Genomic DNA, 18,412 nt, shown 5'->3' with positions numbered 1-18,412 from the left:
CCGTGGACGAAACTACATCTACCGCTGCGATGCTACTAGTATAACAATGACTTGAACACTAAAACATGACCTAGTTTACAGTATGTGAACCAAACCGAAAGTATTTAGCTCTAATGGAAAAATACACAATGGTTACGAAGGTCAGTGGAGGTCTGATAGAGTATATCCAGCCATTGTATCACAATGCGTTCATCTATAGCTATACGCCATATTGCAATAATGTAATACATATCCCACTGCGTACTGCCATCTAGTGTACTTAGACAAGACCAGCGGAACTGTAGAGATGTACTGCCAGTTAATATACATGAATCAATAGACACAATGTAATCATTAGCTGCCACAATTGTATATTACAACAAATGTAATGTATGTATTTTACAAACCATTTTGAAATAAAAACTTAACTTCAGAGAAGATTTCCTCATCTCAGAAAATGTATATTTTGATAAAGAAAGAATTTGATGGAGACCTATTTGTATACTTTCTGTGTCACCTGATGGTACATTACCACCACAAAATACATGAAACATAATCTTGTGGGAAAAGTTGTGTTAGAACGTTGTGTATGCTTGTGTTGAAAGTAACCATAATCATAAAAAAAGTTCATTAGATAAGTACTCCTTCATTGAGATAGTACATCTTACTTCCAATTCTGGGAAAGCACTGTATACATACAGAAGGTAACAATTATAGAAACGACAAACTTTTGGATTGAGGAAATGGCATTCAGACAAAGGAAATGCATCAATGAAATGAAACACCCACTACTCTTTCCATTTTCATCATCAGTTTCATTTGCAACAAACGCAATTTGCTGTGATATGCCAACGCAGTTGAGCAATGCTAAAGTAAAATAGTTTGACATTAGCTCTACCTGATCTACACATGCTTATATTATACTGATAATACAATACATAAAGACAAATATGAGATATAGACCACATTCTAAATTGCTTTGCATCCCTACAATGACTCTTATCAAAGAATTTGAGAATAAAACCCTGGAACTATAACTTCTTACCACACTCTATACATGTCACTAACTGTCCCTCACTCACAATGATGAACTCCCTTCCATCAGTAATTTCTGGCTACCCTAGGGTTACTGCTGGTGTTATTCTCAGTGGTCTGGTTGTCACCTTGGCACACAAACTTCCTCCATATCCTCAGGTACGCTTCCTGGATCTTGTGGATCTTGAAGGCATACACGATCGGGTTGACAGCTGAATTGCCATGGGAGAGGAGGATGCCCACGTAGAAGGCCTGTTGGGGTATGTTTGATGGGTTACCAAAGTAGGCAACACAGTTCATGAAGTGCAGAGGGAGCCAGCAAAAGGCGAAGAGCACCAGGACCAGAGTCAGGGATCGGGCCAGGCTCCTCTCCTTCCTGAAGTAGGTGTGGGACTGGGCACCGCTCCCCGTCCTCCCCTTCAGGTTCTTCCGGATCGTACAGAAGATGTAGCAGTACAGGACAGCCATGATAAGCAACGGTGTGAGGGTGCAGAGGAAGAAATTGAAGTATACGATGTATGACATGGGAATCACAGCCAGGAAACGGCAAATGATGGTGGTTGAGTTCCCTGAGTGAGACAAGGTGTCATGGTTGTACCACCCAAACATGGGTGGGAAGCTCAACATGAAGGCAACAAACCAACATATTGCCACCACCACCCAAGATCTCCTCTCTGTTACTGTCCTCTTGTACCTGTTGAAGCAGAGAATCTGATCATCTGACATGACAACCTTGATGCACCCACCTATTTCATAATCATGATTACAAAGGGGAGATCCTTTGAGAGAATGTGCCAGGTGATAAATGTAGAGCACTCCGTAATTATTGGGACAGTAAATATTATTTTCTTATTTCGGGCTCTATACTCCAAAAGTTGGGATTCAAAATCAGGCAATGACTATTGGTTAAAGTGCAGATTATCAGCTTTAATTTGAAAGTATTTTCATCCATATTTATAGAACGAAGTGACTGAATCAAGCTTGTGACTTTACACATTTGTTGGATGCATTTGCTGTTTGATTTGGTTGTATTTCAGATTATTTTGTGCCCAATAGAAATTAATGGTAAATGCTGTTGTCGTGGAATTTTTTACACAGGGACACTCATCCTTTACCAACTCAATGCACCGTAGCTCTCCTTGGGCAGTCCCAGCAGTTGTCTTATATACAGCTATACACAGACAAGTTATATTTGCATGATTTAGCATAAGTAATTAATCATTACCGTTTTGTTTCATTCATGTGACCGACCAATACTGGTTCCTAACATGTGACAGACCAACACCTCACGAGGCTTCTTCTCTCGAAGCTGAGACCTTGAAACTGAGATATTGGGTGAACTGCCAAATTGCAGATACTGATAAGGATTCATGAAATTAGAAGCCTACTCTCTAAATTTGTCTTACTCACTGCTTTTAGCACACTCTGCTAACCCGAATGTCTTAGCTGTGTCTGACTCCTGGCTTAGGAAAACCAACAAAAATGACCTAAACTGGGACATGCTTAACACCCCGGCCATCCTACAATTCAAGCTTGATGCCCTCAATCTCACACAAATTATCAATGAACCTACCAGGTACAACTCGAAATCCGTAAACACGGGCACCCTCATAGATGTCAACCTAACTAACTCGCCCTCCAAATACACCTCTGCTGTTTTCTATCAAGATCTCAGTGATCACTGCCTCATTGCCTGCGTCCGTAATGGGTCTGCGACCAAACGACCACCCCTCATCACTGTCAAACGCTCCCTAAAACACTTCTGCGAGCAGGCCTTTCTAATCTTGAATCGACCTGGCCGGGGTATCCTGGAATGACATTGACCTCATCCCGTCAGTAGATGATGCCTGGCAAATTCTTTAAAAGTGCTTTCCTCACCATCTTAAATAAGCATGCCCCATTCAGAAAATGTAGAACTAGGAATAGATATAGTCATTGGTTCACTCCAGACCTGTCTGCCCTTGACCAGCACAAAAACATCCTATGTCGTTCTGCATTAGCATCGAACAGCCCCTGTGGTATGCAACTTTTCAGGGAAGTTAGGAACAAATATACACAGGCAGTTAGGAAAGCTAAGGCTAGCTTTTTCAAATAGAAATTTGCATCCTGTAGTACTAACTGGGACACTGTAAAGTCCATGGATAATAAATCCACTATAAATCCACTATAGTTGAGAATTTCAATAAGCATTTCTCTATGGCTTGCCATGCTTTCCACCAGGCTACCCCTACCCCGGTCAACTGCCCAGCACCCTCCACAGTAACCCGCCAAAGCCCCCACCAATTCTCCTTTACACAAATCCAGATAGCTGATGTTCTGAAAGAGCTGCAAAATCTGGACCCCTACAAATCAGCCGGGCTAGACAATCTGGACCCTCTCTTTCCAAAATTGTTGCAACACCTATTACTAGCCTGTTCAACCTCTCTTTCGTATCGTCTGAGATTCCAAAAGATTGGAAAGCTGTCGCGGTCAGTCATCCCCCTCTTCAAAGGGGGAGACACTCTAGAACCAAACTGCTACAGACCTATATCTATCATCCTTTCTAAGGTCTTCGAAAGCCAAGTTAACAAGCAGATTACCGACCATTTCGAATCCCACCGTACCTTTTCCGCTATGCCATTTGGTTTCAGAGCTGGTCATGGGTGCACCTCAGCCACACTCAAGGTCCTAAACAACATCATAACCACCATCGATAAGAGACATTACTGTGCAGCCAAGGCTTTCGACTCTGTCAATCACCACATTCTTATTGGCAGACTCGACAGCCTTGGTTTCTCAAATGATTGCCTCGCCTGGTTCACCAACTACTTCTCTGATAGAGTTCAGTGTGTCATATCGGAGGGCCTGTTGTCCGGACCTCTGGCAGTCTCTATGGGGGTGCCACAGGGTTCAATCCTCAGGCCGACTCTCTTCTCTGTATACATCAATGATTTTGCTCTTGCTGTTGGTGATTCTCTGAAACACCTCTACGCAGACGACACCATTCTGTATACTTCTGGCCCCTCTTTGGACACTGTGTTAACTAACCTCCAGACGAGCTTCAATGCCATACAACTCCCATTCCGTGGCCTCCAACTGCTCTTAAACGCAAGCAAAATGAAATGCATGCTATTCAACCGATCACTGCCCACACCTGCTCGCCCGTCCAGCATCACTACTCTGGACGGCTCTGACTTAGAATACGTGGACAAATACAAATACCTAGGTGTCTGGTTAGACTGTAAACTCTCCTTCCAGACTCACCTTAAGCATCTCCAATCCAAAATTAAATCTAGAATTGGCTTCCTATATCGCAACAAAGTATCCTTCACTCACGCTGCTGCCAAACATACCCTCGTAAAACTGACCATCCTACCGAACCTCGACTTCGGTGATGTCATCTATAAAATAGCCTCCAACACTCTACTCAACAAACTGGATGCAGTCTATCCCGGTGCCATCCGTTTTGTCACCAAGCCCCATACACTACCCACCATTGCGACCTGTACTCTCTCTTTGGTTGGCCCTCGCTTCATTCTCGTCGCCAAACCCACTGGCTACAGGTTATCTACAAGTGTGTGCTAGGTAAAGCCCCACCTTATCTCAGCTCACTGGTCACCATAGCAGCACCCACCCGTAGCACGCGCTCCAGCAGGTATATCTCACTAGTCACCCCCAAAGCCAATTCCTCCTTTGGCTGCCTTTCCTTCCAGTTCTCTGCTGCCAATGACTGGAACGAACTGCAAAAATCACTGAAGCTGGAAACACATATCTCCCTCACTAGCTTTAAGAACCAGCTGTCAGAGCAGCTCACAGATCACTGCGAGCCCATCTGTAAATAGCCCATCCAACTACCTCATCCCCATACTGTATTTATTTATTTATCTTGCTCCTTTGCACCCCAGTATCTCTACTTGCACATTCTAGTTGCACATCTTCTGCACATCTACCATTCCAGTGTTTTAATTGCTATATTGTAATTACTTCGCCACCATGGACAATTTATTGCCTCAACTCCGTTATCTTACCTCATTTGCACTCACTGTATATAGACTTTTTGTTTTCTTTTGTTCTACTGTATTATTGACTATGTTTTGTTTATTCCATGTCTAATTCTGTGTTGTATGTGTCGAATTGCTATGCTTTATCTTGACCAGGTCGTAGTTGTAAATGAGAACTTGTACTCAACTATCCTACCTGGTTAAATGAAGGTGAAATACATGTTTTTTTAATCAGTCACTTGCATGAACACAGAACAGTACATGAATAGAACACAGAACTTAATTATCAGAAAGGCACAAACATTAAAATTCCCTTACAATGTATTGTGTCTTTTTGGAGTCACTTTCATTGTAATTAAGAATAGAATATGTTTCTAAACAGTTATATGTTAATGTGAATGCAACCATGATCACAGATCACCCTGAATGAATTGTGAATAATGATGAGCGAGAATGTTACAGAGCATTAATCGAAATGATGGATTGCCGCTTATCCTCTTGTTGTGCCCTTATGCTATAGTTTGTACATCTCAATAGTCATTAGAAACCACATTTGTCAACCAAATCAGCTATGTTTTTTTTAAAGACAGTAAAATGAGGCCTTAACAGTTTGTGGGCACCGTTTGTCATTGTTAACATGCATTTCATTTGTTGTTTAGTGTTGTGTTGTGTAGTGGCTTTGTGGGCATGTATCCCACTTTTATTTAAAAAATTCCCCACCAAGATTTACATGCTAAAATTGCAACTGTGTGAGAGGTTAGAATACCCTGGGTGTATGATATTTGTGCGTCTAACTTTCTCACTCAACATTATTCACGATTTATTCAGGATTATTGTAATCATGGTAGTGTCCACATTAATGTATAAGTACTTAGAAACATATTCTATTCTTATTTACAATAAAAGTAACTTGAAAATGACACAATACATTATCTACCATTCATTTCTATTGGGCACAAAATAATCTGAAACAAAACCAAAACAAACAGCAAATGCATCCAACAAATTTGTACTACTTTATTACACAAATAAGTGAATGTGTCCCAATACTTTTAGTTCCCTAAAATGGGGACTATGTACAAAAGGGATGTAATTTCTAGACGGTTCATGAAAATACCCTCAAATGAATGCTGACAGTCTGCACTTTGACGTCATTGTTTGATTTCAAACAAAAGAAGAAAAAATGCTTTAATGTCCCAATAATTACAGACTATTTACAGTATTTAGGTCAGAAGACAGCTCACCTGAGAGGGATGAAGACTCGTAGATATCGGTCCACAGAGATGGCTAGTAGAAACAGTACAGAGGCCAATGTCAACCAAATTTCCACACAGCTTATGAAGAGACAGACATTGAATGAGATCTGCACTCTTCCATCTACCAGTATAGCCGCTGGCACAGCCACAGCACCTACAAGGAAGTCTGCCACAGCCAGAGAAACCAAAAAGCAGAATGTGGGCTGCCGTAGAGAGCTGCTCAACCACACTGCCCAGATCACTAGCACATTGCCCAGACAGCAGGCAACAGCGATCAGCACCTCCAGCACTGTGTAGGCCACCTCTCCTCCAGACATCCTGTCAGCCATTCTGATGAAAGTGTAATATTCTACTGTAATCCACTGAACTATAATCCTGAGGATTTTACAGCAATGTTTCTTGGACCAGACTGTCGAGTATGTACATTTGCTCACTGAAAAAGTTACAACCCCCTGCAACTTCATGCTTATCTTCCGTTTCCTTTTCAACAAATGCAAAAGGATTAAACGATATGCACATTGACAAATATTTAAATGAACCACATTTTAAATGGTTGTGCATCCTAAAATAATCTATTTTGAAATATTCTAATGAAATCATGTAAATATAAACAAATCTAAAATGTAATACTTTTCTGTAATTTTTAATAAAACAAATGGCATCTTTGTGTATCCTTTATTTCTATACATATACAGTTGAATTGGAAGTCATTAAAACTTGGTTTTCAACCACTTCACAAATGTCTTGTTAACAAACTATAGTTTTGGCAAGATGGTTAGGACATCTACTTTGTGCATGACACAAATTATTTTTCCAACAATTGTTTACAGACAGATTATTTCACTTACAATTCACTGTTTCACAATTCAAGTGGATCAGAAGTTTACATACACTAAGTTGACTGTGCCTTTAAACCGCTTGGAAAGTTCCAGAAAATGATGTCATGGCTTTAGAAGCTTTTGATAGGCTAATTGACATAATTTGAGTCAATTGGAGGTGTACCTGTGGATGTATGAAAAAAAATGTAAACCTCCATAAGTCTGGTTCATCCTTGGGAGCAATTTCCAAATGCCTGAAGGTACCACATTCATCTGTATGAACAATAGTTCGCATGGTACCACGCAGCCGTCATACAGGAAGGAGATGCGAACTGTCTCCTGGAGATTAATGTACTTTGGTGCGAAAAGTGCAAATCAATCCCAGAACAACAGTAAAGGACCTTGTGAAGATGCTGGAGGAAACAGGTACAAAAGTATATATATCCACAGTAAAACGAGTCCTATATCGGCATAACCTGAAAGGCCTCTCATCAAGGAATGGCCAGCAGCATAACCCACTGCATACCACTGCTGGCTTACTTCCTGGTCAGTTCCTGGATGGGAGACCAGATGCTACTGGAAGTGGTGTTGGAGGGCCAGTTGGAGGCACTCTTTCCTCTGGTCTAAAAAAATATCCCAATGCCCCAGGGCAGTGATTGGGGACACTGCCCTGTGTAGGGTGCTGTCTTTCGGATGGGATGTTAAACGGGTTTCCTGACTCTCTGAGGTCATTAAAGATCCCATGACACTTATTGTAGGGGTGTTAACCCTGGTGTCCTGGCATAATTCCCAATCTGACCCTAAAACCATCCTGGTCACCTAATAATCCCCAGTTTACAATTGGCTCATTCACCCCCCTCCTCTCCCCTGTAACTATACCCCAGGTTGTTGCTGCAAATGAGAATGTGTTCTCAGTCAACTTACCTGGTAAAATAATGGAAAAATAAAAAAGGATCCACTGCTCCAAAACTGCCATAAAAAAGCCGGACTATTGTTTGCAACTGCACATGGGGACAAAGATTGTACTTTATGGAGAAATGTCCTCTGGTCTGATGAAACAAAAATAGAACTGTTTGGCCATAATGACCATTGTTTAAAGACACCCAATTAGTGTATGTCAAATCAAATCAAATCAACATTTATTTGTCACATACACATGGTTAGCAAACTATGTTTGTAGGAAAAAGGGGGAGGCTTGCAAGCCAAATAACACCCAACTAAAATTCACCCAACTTGTTGTGGGAAGCTTGTGGAAGGCTACCCATCGCGTTTGACCCAAGTTAAACAATTTAAAGGCAATGCTACCAAATACTAATTGGGTGTATGTAAACTTCTGATCCACTGGGAATGTGATGAAATAAATAAAAACTGAAATAAATCATTCTCTCTACTATTATTCTGACATTTCACATTCTTAAAATAAAGTGGTGATCCTAATTTACCTAAGATAGGGAATTTTTACCAGGATTAAATGTCAGGAATTGTGAAAAACTGAGTTTAAATGTATTTTCCTCAGGTGTATGCACCTGCAGCATCCCTGAAAATTCGGAATAAATGTTTTTAATAAAACAAATATATACAGTTGAAGTCAGAAGTTACTACTTTTCACGGCTATGCTGGCCGCCCACAGGAAGAGAATGCAATCCGGAATTATGGTGGAGCCCAAGTTTGCCCGAACATATGATGGCTTTGGTGAGCCTACATGGCTGATGGAGATTTGTTTAAGTCACAACCAGAAAGGAAGAGGGGGAAGCGAGAGCTTTTATCTGTCCAAAATAAGCCCAATGCGTTTCTGTGGGCTTATTTTGTAGCCTGCCTTCCTGGCTTTAGGACAAAGACTCCAATTGTTAGGGTGGAGACTCGAGCACCTTGTCATTATATACAGAACTGTTACAATGGAGATTTAGAGAAAATGGACACATGCCACTTCCTATGTCCCCTGTTTTGTTTGGCTAGGGGTTAGGTTTAGGGGTTAAGGTCAGTGGCGATTTTAGCATGTAAATCTTGGTGGGGCAAACCCCCCATTTTTTGTTTTGTTTAATGCATACCAGCAAAACCACTACACAACACAACACTAGAAACGTTACCCACAAACTGTTAGGGTCTACATAAAGCTGTCCCAATAGCTTTCTTTTCAGCACCACGGAGTGAATCCTTTCCATCTCTACACCTGGCTATCAGTGAAGCAGTCTGGCAGCGAAACAGTTCATTCAGCCTCATATACTGCCTTTTTAAAAATATAGCTGATGTGGCTGACTTGCTTAAACAATTGTGGTTTTACTGACAATTGAGATTTACAAACAATGGCATAAGGGGATGACGACGAGCGCATGAGAGGCAATCACTAATTTCGCGTAAGACATTGATGAGCGAGCTAGGACGGACATTGTCAATATAACTATTTGTTCAGCACTTTTGAAATATACAGCGACATAATTCAGAACATGGGCCGTTCTTACAGTATTCTCCCTATACACCAAGTTAGAACCGTAGGATAAATAAAGGGGGCATATAAGCAGCCAATGAAAGCTCTTACAATATTCAATAATTACATTTCTCTAAAACTATAGGCTACATGTGCACCACCAAGTCAGAACAGTAGGCTAAGTTATGAAGGCACATGGGCTACTAATGGCTTACTACACAACATACACTTAGTATTTCTTTCTTATCTACAGTATACCTATCTCCCTGTTATATTACAGAATTTATGCAGGAGCATAAAATACATTTTTGGACTCACCTTGTTGTACTGTGCTCACTTGAACAGTAAGGTGACGCAGCAGTTCTTCTGAGAACATTTTGTCATCAAACTTTGTCATCAAAGTCTGGCATTCTCTGGATTTATGATGCTTTCATGACAACTGGGAACAAGGAAAAAAACAAGCTTGATTCATGACGTCAGTTATCTTCAGGTCTAGAAAGAGGCCAGAATTCCAAGTTGGATGACCGTTCAAAACGTATTTTCCCAGTCTGAGCTAGTTTTATCCCGAGTTGCCAGTTGTCTTGTACTCACTGAAGTCATGCTGGATTTATATCATGGCCAATGTATTCAACCTTTTCTGGCCCATGGTGGGTTGCGAATGAATGTTTATCCTTTTAAGCTTTGAAAAGAGACCCTTAAACCCAGACTTGGACCACACACCCACTCCACTGACCAGCAGGCTAGTGATTGCTTTGCAAAACTTGCAGTTAGCCACTGATTCCTTCCAAAACACTCATTGTTGAATTTGCGATATCCAACTTGTTGTGTAATGTTTATGTCCAATGGCCGAAGAGCACCGATACATTTTATCTATAATTTCTCTTCCTATGACAAGGATTGAAAAGGATTTGCCAGTAGATTGTCGACTTGATGCATGATGATGACAGCTTTCTAGCTAAGATTTTGAAAGTATGATGTTGACATTCTCTGTCCAATCAATGCTGCAGTTGATATAATGTGATTTGACGTAATTTTATCTGTGGCCAATAACCTTCTTGGATGGGCACTTCTAATGGGCACTTCTAATGTAAATCTATGGCTGCACCCAGGGGCTTGAATTTTTGAGCTCTACCTGTCATTTTTGTGGTAACGTAGTGTCCCCATGAGTGACATAACACTGAGCCAATCACGGAACAACCAGAGAACATTACTAACCCCTAAGCTCCGTATTATCTGCTGGCTGCCCCACAACCATAGAAAGCACAGCTAGACTGAAACACCTACATTTTGGAGCTGCCTTACAAAAGAAAGCAAAAAAGAGACCATGTTTGTATGCAGCTTAATTAAGTCAATATGTTTTTTACATTGTTTGAAAACAGATATGTGACACATAATCATGCCAAAATATCATGCAAAACAGGAACAAAATAGAGGCAAAACCTGCCCTGAATGACGGGTCGCCACTGGTTAAGGTTAGGAGTTAGATTAAAGGGTTATGGTTAGGGGAAGGGTTAGTTAAAATGCTAAAGTTGTCTGTGATGAGATTCAAACAAGCAACTTTTGGCTTGCTAGACGTTCGCGTTATATGCCCAACCCGACCAGCCACCCTCATTTAGTTTTAGCCTTAAGTAACCCTCTGTCTTATGTAACCATACCAAACATAATATATCATAGTAATTTGAGTGTCCCGGATTTACGTTTACTATGTTACGTCTAGTCAATGAGACCAGGCTGGATTTTGAAGTAGCATGGTTTTCTAAGATAAAAGCAAAAATAAATTATTACGGAAGTGAAACTTTTGAAATGAATTGTGGGACAGTGTTAAAAATGGGGATTGAACTTGATTACTGAAACGATGATGATTGAAAACCATGCCTTAAAATACATGTTGAAACTGACCTTTTTGTTGTCTGCCTCTGCCTTTACTGTGTCTACTTATCCCAGACATAACACCTGTCACTTTCCACATTGTGACATGTATACCATTCACAGAAGCAAGTGTATCTTTGAGCATCCTTCCTCTAAAGCTACAGGAAATGTGTACCACACAACCACATCTGAACATGTTTCTGCAGCCAACATAAAAAAAGTCCTGTACCATCTCTCAGATTTGAAGATGTCAACACCTTGCCTCGTATTACCAAATGTTTATGTAAGATAAGGCTTCACCTGAGAGGAACAGAAATGGTTTAGCTGTGGTTGCATTGTAGTTTTTTCAGATTTACAACAAGTCTATTTATGGTATATTGAAACTCTTTAATACACAGTCTCCTCCTACTAGCAGTGTAGGAGAAGTGCGAAACCACAACAACACTTATCACCAACCTATAGCAGGCATGTGGGGGCTGTGACATTTCAATAAACCTTTTCAATGACCAAGTGAACATCCTCAAGCCTAAAGGAACAAGAAACGTGCTGGCAAATCTCCAGAGGTACAGAATAGAGCACATTTAGTGTTAAGTACAGTAATTGCCCATATTAAACTTCCATTGGACGGTTGACAGGATGCCTGGAGGAGACGTTGTCTACACAGTGCTGGCGGTGCTGATCGCTGTTGCCTGCTGTCTGGGAAATGTCCTGGTGATCTGGGCAGTGTGGTCGAGCAGCAACCTCCGGCAGCCCACCTTCTGTTTTTTGGTCTCTCTGGCTGCAGCTGACTTCCTTGTAGGTTCTGTGGCTGTGCCGCTAGCTGTGCTGGTGGATGGACGGGTGTGCACCTCGTTCAATGTATGTCTCTTCATAAGCTGTGTGGTCATCATGTTGACAATGTCTTCGGTCATGTCTCTGCTAGCCATCTCTGTGGACAGATTCCTACGCGTCTTCATCCCTCTCAGGTGAGCTTGCATGCATATACAGTACATACACTCAGCTTTAAAAAATGGTTGTCATGTCAGATGAACAGATTCTCTGCTTCAACAGGTACAAGAGGACAGTAACAGAGAGGAGATCTTGGGTGGTGGTGGCAATATGTTGGTTTGTTGCCTTCATGTTGAGCTTCCCACCCATGCTTGGGTGGTACAACCATGACACCTTGTCTCACTCAGGGAACTCAACCACCATCATCTGCCGTTTCCTGACTGTGATTCCCATGTCATACCTGGTTTACTTTGCATTCCTCCTCTGCACCCTCACTCCGTTGCTTGTCATGGCTGTCCTATACTGCTACATCTTCTGTAGCATCCAGAAGAAAATGAGAGAGAAGGTGGGGAGCGGTGCCCAGTCCCACACCTACTTCAGGAAGGAGAGGAGCCTGGCCCGATCCCTGACTCTGGTCCTGGTGCTCTTCGCCTTTTGCTGGCTCCCTCTGGACATCATGAACTGTGTTGCCTACTTTGGTAACCCATCAGACATACCCCAACAGGCCTTCTACGTGGGCATCCTCCTCTCCCATGGCAATTCAGCTGTCAACCCGATCGTTTATGCCTTCAGGATCCACAAGATCCAGGAAGCGTACCTGAGGATATGGAGGAAGGTCTTTGTGTGTCGAGGTGACAGGCAGGGCTCTTAGAGCAACCACACCACTGAAAAAAATATTAGCAGCAACCCTGACAGTGCGACCAGAAATACTGATGCAGATGCTATCAGTGTTGTGAAAATCGGCACAGTTGAAGGTGCAGAATGTTAATGGTGTAGGAAGACAACAAAAATGATTGTCGTTTAGCTTTTTATCTTTGGCAAAGTGCATCAAGACCTAAGAACCTGAAAAAAACTGAGGGTTAATAAATACACAGAGAAGGTTGCAAAGATGTGAAGTAAGAGGGACATTTTTCGGGTTCATTTTACTCATCGATTTCCTGTTTAAAGACTCTCCTTTCTTGAATGTACTGAATTTTAAATGTTTTTTTTCTGTATGATCAAGTGGCCAGAAATGGAAATAACATGATTTATATGGAAGTTTCCAATTAATATGTAGATGTCTAATCTGAAAATGTAAATGTGGATTGGGCATATGAAACAAGGAAATAAAAATTGCAATCTCATTCAATGATTTGTCTGCTTCAGCAATAAATGATAAGAGTGTCTGCTAAATTAGTCAAAAATATAATAACATCATCTGTAAACCCCATGGGACTAAATGGGACTAAAGCGGGTTTTTTTCATTGGACTGAAGCAAGTTTTTTTCATTGGAAAGAAGCAGGTTTTCTTCGTTGGACTGAAGCAGGTTTTTTCATTGTAATTAAAGCAGGATTTTTCGTTCTTTAAAAAGAGAAGAAGAAAAATAGATGTTAAATTAAAGGGATCATTGTGTCAAAACATAGACCCCTTATTAAGCTATGACGCGAAAACAATAGAATCTTCCACAGAAGTTGTGTGGATGATAATGCAGTAGAGATCGTGCTGCTTCTAGTCTTCTAAAATCCTATTAGTATTACGTTTTCAATTCCATTGTTTTATTGCTGGCTCCCTCAGAACAAAAATACAATATTATATATGTTGACTCACTGTTTTTCACATTTGACCATTGGAACACATGAATCCAGTCTACGACCCTCTTCTCTGTATCGATGTGCATTACAGCAGTCATAATGGGATAGCTAGCATTGTGTACTGTAGCTACAGATCTGTACTAAGAACTAATGGGTTGTTGGAGGCATCCTACAGTTTGGTGAGTATGTGGAGAACATTAAACTCAGTTAGTTACCGGTAATGGGATCTCTTCACCACAGCCACATAATCCCCTGAGGAACCTGACCTGGCGAACCTCTGCATGGTAAAATCAAATCAAATGTATTTGTCACATACACATGGTTAGCAGATGTTAATGCGAGTGTAGCGAAATGCTTGTGCTTCTAGTTCCGACAATGCAGTAATAACCAACGAGTAATATAACCTAACAATTCCAAAACTACTACCTTATACACACAAGTGTAAAGGGATAAAGAATATGTACATAAAGATATATGAATGAGTGATGGTACAGAACGGTGGCTGTTTAATAGTCTGATGGCCTTGAGATAGAAGCTGTTTTTCAGTCTCTCGGTCCCTGCTTTGATGCACCTGTACTGACCTCGCCTTCTGGATGATAGCTGTTGTAACTTTAATGTGTTACAAAGTTAATGTTTAAGTTAATTCATGGAGCTGTATCTAAAGATATTTCTTTAAAGGTATTTACATATGGAAATGTATTGGTTAGTATTGAATTACGCTTTTGACTGCAAGTTCCAGAATGCCTTGCGACAGGAATGAGAGAGATAACACGCCAGTTATGTGCAGGTGCAAGGTGATTAAGCTGATTTTCCGTTAGCATCTTACCTGCATTGCTCTGTAGAATCTAAAGTTGTTAAATGCAACGTGAACAAGTATTATTACTAAAAGAAGCTTTCATATCAAACCCGACGTCCCGAGTCATTACTTTGAAGACAGTTAATCTAAACAGACAGTGCCTGTGTGAACAGGCAGTGGCTCGGGTGGTTGTTGTCCTTGATGATCTTTATGGCCTTCCTATGACATCGGGTGGTGTAGGTGTCCTGGAGGGCATGTAGTTTGCCCCCAGTGATGCGTTATGCAGACCTCACTACCCTCTGGAGAGCCTTACGGTTGTGGGCGGAGCAGTTGCCGTACCAGGCGGTGATACAGCCCGACAGGATGCTCTCGATTATGCATGTGTAGAAGTTTGTGAGTGCTTTTGGTGACAAGCCGAATTTCTTCAGCCTCCTGAGGTTGAAGAGGCGCTGCTGCGCCTTCTTCACGACACTGTCTGTGTGGGTGGACCAAATCATTTTGTCCGTGATGTGTACGCCGAGGAACTTAAAACTTACTACCCTCTCCACTACTGTCCCATCGATGTGGATAGGGGGGTGCTCCCTCTGCTGTTTCCTGAAGTCCACAATCATCTCCTTTGTTTTGTTGACATTGAGTGTGAGGTTATTTTCCTGACACCACACTCCGAGGGCCCTCCCCTCCTCCCTGTAGGCCGTCTCGTCGTTGTTGGTAATCAAGCCTACCACTGTAGTTTTGTCCACAAACTTGATGATTGAGTTGAAGGCGTGCATGGCCACGCAGTCACGGGTGAAGAGGGAGTAGAGGAGAGGGCTCAGAAAGCACCCTTGTGGGGCCCCAGTGTTGAGGATCAGTGGGGTGAGGATGTTGTTACCTACCCTCAACACCTGGGGGCGGCCCGTCAGGAAGTCCAGTACCCAGTTGCACAGGACGAGGTCGAGACCCAGGGTTGATGACGAGTTTGGAGGGTACTATGGCGTTAAATGCTGAGCTGTAGTCGATGAACAGCATTCTCACATAGGTATTCCTCTTGTCCAGATGGGTTAGGACAGTGTGCAGTGTGGTTGAGATTGCGTCGTCTGTGGACCTATTTGGGCGGTAAGCAAATTGGAGTGGGTCTAGGGTGTCAGGTAGGGTGGAGGTGATATGGTCCTTGACTAGTCTCTCAAAGCACTTCATGATGACGGAAGTGAGTGCTACGGGGCGGTAGTTGATTAGCTCAGTTACCTTAGCTTTCTTGGGAACAGGGACAATGGTGACCCTCTTGAAGCATGTGGGAACAGCAGACTGGGATAAGGATTGATTGAATATGTCCGTAAACACACCAGCCAGCTGGTCTGCGCATGCTCTGAGGATGCGGCACAGGATGCCGTCTGGGCCTGCAGCCTTTCGAGGGTTAACACATTTAAATGTTTTACTCACGTCGGCTGCAGTGAAGGAGAGCCCGCAGGTTTTGGTTGCGGGCTGTGTCAGTGGCACTGTATTGTCCTCAAAGCGGGCAAAAAAGTCATTTAGTCTGTCTGGGAGGAAGTCATCCTGGTCCGTTACAGGGCTGGTTTTCTTTTTGTAATCCGTGATTGACTGTAGACCCTGCCACATACCTCTTGTGTCTGAGCCGTTGAATTGTGACTCTACTTTGTCTCTATACTGACGCTTAGCTTGTTTGATTGCCTTGCGGAGGGAATAGCTACACTGTTTGTATTTGGTCATGTTTCCGGTCACCTTGCCCTGGTTAAAAGCAGTGGTTCGCGCTTTCAGTTTCACGCGAATGCTGCCATCAATCCACGGTTTCTGGTTTGGGAATGTTTTAATCGTTGCTATGGGAACGACATCGTCAATGCACTTTCTAATGAACTTGCTCACCGAATCAGCGTAATCGTCAATGTTGTTGTTGGAAGCAATGCGGAACATATCCCAGTCCATGTGATCGAAGCAGTCTTGAAGCGTGGAATCAGATTGGTTGGACCAGCGTTGAACAGACCTGAGCGCGGGAGCTTCTTGTTTTAGTTTCTGTCTGTAGGCAGGGAGCAACAAAATGGAGTCGTGGTCAGCTTTTCCGAAAGGAGGGCGGGGGAGGGCCTTATATCCGTCGCGGAAGTTAGAATAGCAATGATCCAAGGTTTTACCAGCCCTGGTTGCGCAATCGATATGCTGATACAATTTAGGGAGTCTTGTTTTCAGATTAGCCTTGTTAAAATCCCCAGCTACAATGAATGCAGCCTCAGGATATGTGGTTTCCAGTTTGCAAAGAGTCCAATAAAGTTTGTTCAGGGCCATCGATGTGTCTGCTTGGGGGGGAACATATACGGCTGTGATTATAATCGAAGAGAATTCCCTTGGTAGATAATGCGGTCCACATTTGATTGTGAGGAATTCTAAGTCAGGTGAACAGAAGGACTTGAGTTCCTGTATGTTGTTGTGATCACACCACGTCTCGTTAATCATAAGGCATACCCCCCCGCCCATCTTCTTACCAGAAAGATGGTTGTTTCTGTCGGCGCGATGCGTGAAGAAACCAGCAGGCTGCACCGATTCCGTTAGCGTCTCTCGAGTGAGCCATGTTTCTGTGAAGCTGTACTAATTCATTACTGCTATTCACAGTGTTGGCTACAGTCTCAGAGGTGTAGGTTTCTGTTGCAAAACGTACCCAGGGGTGAAAACTCTAGCAGACAGTGATAAGTGAATTTATATGTTTAAAGTAATGACTAAAGGATTCCACCCTGAAATCATAGAATTGTATGAAATGTGTTAGTAGTCATAATTTCATAATACGTGTGACTAGACCATTGTGATGCTGTGTAGTGGTGTGAGAGTTGAGAGAACAAAGGACAACAGGAAAGAGGTTCCTTCCAAGGTCCCTGTTACGATGAATGAGTGAAGAGGTGTGGAGTCAGGCGCAGAGAGCAAAAGGATGTGGGAAAAACACGCTTTAATGTCCAGGAAAAATAACATGAACAAAAGTAGGAAAACAAAATCATCAGAAATAATAACGGACAGCGCGAAACCCGAAAAATGCAAACATAATCACTCTAACACAAAACAGACGAACAAGCCCGCACGAAACAGAAGCGGGCTGAACAAACTTATATAACCCCACCCTAACAACCAAACAAGAAACAGGTGATACCAATCAGACAAAACCAAAGGAACACAGAACAAAGGATCGGTGATAGCTAGTAGACCGGTGACGACGACCGCCGAGCGCCACCCGAACAAGAAGGGGAGTCACCTTCGGTAATATTCGTGACAGTCCCTCTTATCTGGGGAGGAAAAGAACGGCAAGAAACTGCCAAGGCCGGTAGAAAAGTAATAAGTGTGTGTGTGTGTGTGTGTGTGTGTGTGTGTGTGTGTGTGTGTGTGTGTGTGTGTGTGTGTGTGTGTGTGTGTGTGTGTGTGTGTGTGTGTGTGTGTGTGTGTGTGTGTGTGTCTGTGTGTCTGTGTGTGCGAAGAGGGGGTTATAAAGGCTGTTTTGGTTGACTTTAGAGCGCTCTCTGAATAAAGCTTACGAACCTTTTGCAGAAGCTGAGTCTTTGCCTAATTATTATTATTATACCCAGGGTCTTACAAACCTTGGGGATTGGTCAAAGCTTAAATAATTGTTTAGTTATCATCATTGGGATTGAAAATTCTCATGACAGGCAGATCAAATCAAATCAAATCAAATATATTTATATAGCCCTTCGTACATCAGCTGATATC

General features: G+C 42.3%; 2 protein-coding genes across 2 annotated transcripts; one reads left to right on the top strand and one right to left on the bottom strand.

Moving 5' to 3' along the window:
* Nucleotides 1-419: 419 nt before the first annotated feature.
* Nucleotides 420-6,676, bottom strand: LOC115143787 (adenosine receptor A1-like). Its single transcript, XM_029684264.2, has 2 exons — nucleotides 6,239-6,676; nucleotides 420-1,708 (listed from the first exon to the last, which is right to left on the bottom strand). The coding sequence occupies exons 1-2, from the start codon at nucleotides 6,577-6,579 to the stop codon at nucleotides 1,081-1,083; spliced, it is 969 nt and encodes a 322-aa protein (XP_029540124.1). The 5' UTR covers nucleotides 6,580-6,676; the 3' UTR covers nucleotides 420-1,080.
* Nucleotides 6,677-11,802: 5,126 nt separating this feature from the next.
* On the top strand, nucleotides 11,803-13,478 carry LOC115143786 (adenosine receptor A1-like). The gene is made up of 2 exons (XM_029684262.2): nucleotides 11,803-12,327; nucleotides 12,413-13,478. Exons 1-2 carry the CDS (start codon nucleotides 11,999-12,001, stop codon nucleotides 12,999-13,001), a joined length of 918 nt encoding a protein of 305 aa, XP_029540122.1. The 5' UTR covers nucleotides 11,803-11,998; the 3' UTR covers nucleotides 13,002-13,478.
* The last annotated feature ends 4,934 nt before the right edge of the window (nucleotides 13,479-18,412 follow it).

The sequence above is a fragment of the Oncorhynchus nerka genome, linkage group LG15 (assembly GCF_034236695.1).
Source record: "Oncorhynchus nerka isolate Pitt River linkage group LG15, Oner_Uvic_2.0, whole genome shotgun sequence".
Classification (NCBI taxonomy): Eukaryota; Metazoa; Chordata; class Actinopteri; order Salmoniformes; family Salmonidae; genus Oncorhynchus; species Oncorhynchus nerka.
Note: the sequence above shows the minus strand (reverse complement) of the source record. Positions and strands in the feature narration are given on the sequence as shown.

Coding starts and splice junctions, on each gene's coding strand:
- LOC115143787 (XM_029684264.2), bottom strand. CDS start 6,579: ATGGCTGACAGGATGTCTGGAGGAGAGGTGGCCTACACAGTGCTGGAG. Junction 1,709..6,238: donor CGAGTCTTCATCCCTCTCAG/GTGAGCTGTCTT, acceptor CTGCTTCAACAG/GTACAAGAGGACAGTAACAG.
- LOC115143786 (XM_029684262.2), top strand. CDS start 11,999: ATGCCTGGAGGAGACGTTGTCTACACAGTGCTGGCGGTGCTGATCGCT. Junction 12,328..12,412: donor CGCGTCTTCATCCCTCTCAG/GTGAGCTTGCAT, acceptor CTGCTTCAACAG/GTACAAGAGGACAGTAACAG.